The sequence below is a fragment of the Gekko japonicus genome, unplaced genomic scaffold, assembly GCF_001447785.1.
Source record: "Gekko japonicus isolate JY-2015 unplaced genomic scaffold, Gekko_japonicus_V1.1 scaffold4259, whole genome shotgun sequence".
Lineage (NCBI taxonomy): Eukaryota > Metazoa > Chordata > Lepidosauria > Squamata > Gekkonidae > Gekko > Gekko japonicus.
Window position 1 is genome coordinate 8,052 of NW_015164328.1, and position 4,750 is coordinate 12,801.

Consider the following 4,750-nt stretch of genomic DNA (forward strand, 5'->3'; position numbering starts at 1 on the left):
GGTAGTTTTTCTTTAAAAAATCTGCAAAATTACTTCCTTCCGTATAGCGCTGAAGAAGTGAGCTCTGACTCGCAAAAGCTCAGGCTGGAGTAAATGGTGCCGTGCCCCACTGGACTTCCGCTTTATTTTGCTGCAGTAGATGGTTGTGGCTGCCTCTCTGGAATTCTCATGGAGTGGAAACCCTGGGCAGGGCTGTTGCCCCAGACTGTGTTCCTACAGACATCGGGAGAGCAGAGCAGCCTTCATGTCCCTGCAGTCCCCCGTGCAGTTCAGGAAGGCCCAAATGTTGGGGCCTGGGGAAAGGACAGCCGAGACCTGCGCGGGCTTGCAGGGCAATGAAACCTTTGACGTGACAGACGGTCTTCTTGTTCTCAGGCACTGTTAGAGACAGCCCTGACCCGAGTGGTCCTACCGATGCCTATACTGGTTCTACCTCCAATCATCGTCTCTCTGCTGGAAAAGTAAGTGTTGCTGAGCGGTTGCAGTTTGGGGTGGGCAGCGGGGAGGGAGGGAGGGGCTCTCCGTGTGCCTGGCTGTCGTGTGGTCCTTGGCAGCAGCAAAATGTAGTCAGTTTATAAAACCCGCTTTGGTTTTTGTTTTGCTTTTTGCACAAGATCCCTCCTGTCACTTATTTTCAGCTGGGTGTGCTTTGACATCAAGCAGAGCAAAACTGAGCCTGGGATTGGGCAACATCAGAGGTCATTTCGGGCGGGGGGGACGCGGGAGAACGCAGTTCCCCCGGGTGAGGTGCAGGGGGCGGGGCACATGACGAAGCCCCGCCCCCTGCTTCCGGCCACCCCGCTTCCAGCCCTCATTCAGCCAGGAGAAGGCAGGAGAAGAGGGAGGGTAAGTTGCTTCCTCCCCGCCTCTCCCCACCCCTGCCTGCCTGGGGCCAGGGAGGGCCTTGGCGGGGCTTCCTCGCACTCCCGCCGGCCTTGTCAGGGGGTGTGGCATATGCTAATGAGTTATGCTAATGAGTTCCCCTAGCTCTTTTTCTACGAAATGACCCCTGGACAACATCCATCCATCCATCCATCCATCCTTCCTTTGTGACTATCTCAGCCAATTATTTCTGTGCCTCTGCTCTTGAAACTGATCAGCCCTCCTAATGCCTGTCTGTCTGTCAGCCAGATTTCTAACTGTCTCCGTCCACTGAGGTCAGGATGGTATATATGGTCCTGCTTTTCCTGATCCTATCCTCTCAGCAGCCCTGCGGGGGTAGGTTGAGATGGAAGGGAGTGACTGGACCAAGGCCACCCACTGGACTTCAGGGCTGGCTGAGGACTAGAACCCAGGTCCTGGACATTCTGACCTGCACAGCAACACGGGTTGTTCCGTTCTAATTCAGATAGATTTCTCAAGTACGCAAAAATCCCCACTGCTTCTTCTTCTTTTTTAAAGTTACTTGCTTATTAAAACATTTTTGCCCTTTTTTGCAATTTGTTGAATTTAGGGAGTGTCTAATGTTAACACCATGATGCGCCTCTAAAAGACCGTAAGGAGAGAAGGAGACCGACTCAATAAACATAGAGGGGAAGCTTGCAGTGAAAGGGAAGCGGGGGTGGGCTGCCGCGTGCAGTGCAGCAAGCGAAGGGACATGGGAACCTTCCCCCAGGGCTCCTCGGGAGAGCGCCACCTTTTCCTTGCAGCCCAAACAAACGTCATCATGGATGGAAGGAGGCGAGTCTCGGGAGGGAGGGGAGGGGAGGCCTTCGGTGGTCTCAGCCCAGAGTGAACTTGTCCCGCAAGAGCAGCCTTTGTCTCTTGCATAGATCAGGGTCTGGCAGTGCAAGCGGGCTCCTGGGGTGCTATTTTGGAACATGCCTCTGTGCTTCCCGTTATTTTCAGTAGGCAATGGACCCTGCAGTCATGGGGTGGCCTTTCATAGTCCTATTCAGGTGGGGCAGCCGTGTGGGTCAGAAGCAGCAGAACAAAGTTTGAGTCCAGACTGGGCACCTTGAAGACCAACAAAGTTTAATTCCGGGCAGAAGCTTTCCTGTGGTCTTCAGGGTGCCCCTGGGCTCACACAATATGTTCTATTTCAGGGGTGGCCAAACTTGCTTAACGTGACAGCCACACAGAATAAACGTCAGATGTTTGGGAGCCGCGAGAAATGAACAAATATTGCACACACGTTTTTATTGAGAAATATGCAAGTTTGATTTTTATTAACATTAAGTTAGACTGTGTGAAAGAGCCACATGCGGCTCCCGCGCTGCTGTTTGTCCACCCCTGTTCTGTTTCAGTTCTGCTTCACCTTTTCTGGCAAAGAAGTTCCCACGTGTGTCTGGGGCTGGGAAAGGGAGTCAGGAGAGACACAAGAGAGCCTTGCCTTGCATAGTCCACCAGTCATTGATGGAATCAGCTCCCAGGTGGGCGGGCAGGAGGGAGGGAGGGCGGCGGCTTCTGTAGCTTTCCAAGGGGCCTGTCCAGGGGTGACGCTGGATCATACTGCTTGAATGGACGTTTAGAGGCAAGGTGTCCCTGCATGCCAGTTGCGGTGGGGGGGGCAGCAGTCCAGGGCTTGCTTGGGGGCTTCCAGGAAGTCTCCATTTGGCCACGGTGGGTGCAGGAGGCTGGGCCGACAGACCTCTGCTCAGGGTCAGCAGAGTTCTCCGGATGTGCTGCAATTTGCTATTTGGCCAGCCGGCTGAGGAAAACTGCACGTTCTGTTTGAGGTACTGGCAGGCGAGGCAAGAGGCCCCTTGGTTCCAAAGTGTAAATAAATGGTGATTGCAAGTAGTTCCTTTTAATGTATAGCCTTCCAAAATGAATCCTCTTAATTAATGGACTGGCCGAAATTTGGAATGGGCGGAAGCGGCCATCCAAAACAAGGATGAGATCAGACTCCACCCTCGCGAGAGTCCCAGAGGTGGCAAGAGAAATGCACTCTGGACATGGCCCAAAGCTGCTTCCCCTTTTGAAGGGCTGGGCCCTGTCATGCGTTCAAGCCCCCATCCAGCTCTCTGAGCGGAAATGAAGCCCTGCAAAGCTCTGGACCCTGTGCCCGCGCACGGCACAGACGCCTGGCGGGCCAGGAGTGCCCAGGAGGTGGGGGCTCAGTGGCGCAGCATCCAGTCCAGAGGGCCAGGCAGGAGGTGATGGGAAGGGACCTCTTGGCCTGAGGAGACCCTGCAGAGACCCTGCCGGTCCGAGTAGGTAAGACTGACCTCGCTGGCTTCGTGTGTGTACGTAAGATTAAGGAGGGACTGCGTGGCTCACTGGCAGAGCATCTGCTTGGCCTGCAGAAGGTCCCAGGCTCAATTCCTGGCGGCATCTCTAGTTTGGTGTTGTGGTTAAGTGTGCAGACTGTAATCTGGGAGAATCAGGCTTGAGTCCCCACTCCTCCTCCACATGCAGCTGCTGGTGTGACCTTGGGTCAGTCACAAGTTCTCTTAAAGCTGTTATCTCAAGGGCAGTTCTTGAAAGAGCTCTCTCAGCCCCACCTACCTCACAGGGTGTCTGTTGTGGGGAGGGGGAGGGAAAGAAGTTTGTAAGCCACTCTGAGACTCCGAGTGAAGGGCAAGGTAGAAATCCAATCTCCTCCTCCTCCTCTTCTTCTTCTTCCTCTTCTCCCTCTCCCTCTCCCTCTTCTTCTTCTTCTTCTTCTTCTTCTTCCTCCTCCTCCTCCTCCTCCTCCTCCTCCTCCTCCAGGCAGTAGGTGCTTTGAAAGACCTCAGCCTGAGACTCTGGAGAGCAGTGTTCCCTCTAGGCTGAGTTAGTGTGAGCTAGCTCACAGCTTTTTAGCCTCCGGCTCACACATTTTTGTCTAGCTCAGGAAGGATGGGGCTGCAGAGCAGACTAATTTATGCAGCAGCCAGATCCCTCGCTCGTTTTGCCCATGAGACTCCACAGTTTGGAGGAAGCGTTGCTGGCAAGCCCTGCCAGTCTGAATAGACAGCACTGATTTTGGCGGACCAGGAAGGGGGGCGTCTGACTCAGTAGAAGGCAGCTTCCGGTGTCCCTGTGCCTGCAGGCTCCTGGCTCTTGTAATCTCCCAGCAGCCGTGGAGGTGATCTGCCTGGCGGCCAGTGGTGGAGTGGATCCACGCTCCGATCTGGGCCTCTGGCTTCTCTTGCCCCTCCGTCGCCTCTTTCCCTCGTCACGCTTCTGCTTCCCTGGCTGCTGTTCAGTTCGTCCGGTTGCCTTGGTGTTCCTGCCCCCCACATGGCATTTTAGTTCCGTGGGGGGGCGCGTTCCGTGTTCTCCCGGCACCCCAGGGCTGCCTCACGCGCCTGGGCTCCCAGGGCCCCTTTTTCCCCTGAGACCTCCTGCTGCGGGGGCCTTCTGGGGAAGCATCCAGCCCAGGGAAGCCGCTGCTATTTTGAGTGGATGTGGAAAATTTCCCAGCTGTCTGGCGATGGCGGGAGTCACGTGACTCCTATCCTCTAGCCCCGTCCACAACTTTTGTTTTATTTATCCAAACATTTATGAATCCCGCCTTTCCTTGTGGTTCAAGGCGGCTCACAGTAATAGTTGAGACATCCCCGGCTAAAGCCAAAGATGAAACAGCAAGCCCCAAAATCTCTCCCACTTCCTTCCCTTCCTTAAAAAAATACCTGCCATTCAACCCCTCTCCAAAACCATGGCGAAGAAGAGGAGGAGGAGGAGGAGGAGGAGACATCCCCGGCTAAAGCCAAAGATGAAACAGCAAGCCCCAAAATCTCTCCCACTTCCTTCCCTTCCTTAAAAAAATACCTGCCATTCAACCCCTCTCCAAAACCATGGCGAAGAAGAAGAAGATGAAGAA

The 4,750-nt window shown here is 54.5% G+C and overlaps 1 protein-coding gene across 1 annotated transcript in view; it reads left to right on the plus strand.

Annotated features, from left to right (window-relative positions):
• Window positions 1-375: 375 nt before the first annotated feature.
• The window catches only part of LOC107108415 (sideroflexin-5-like), a gene marked incomplete at its 5' end in the record, with an annotated part of 42,446 nt that continues 38,071 nt past the window's right edge, over window positions 376-4,750 (plus strand). The window contains one exon of the mRNA XM_015408843.1: window positions 376-461. Within this exon, the coding sequence (XP_015264329.1) occupies window positions 376-461 (86 nt within the window). The remainder of the gene's footprint in view (window positions 462-4,750) is intronic.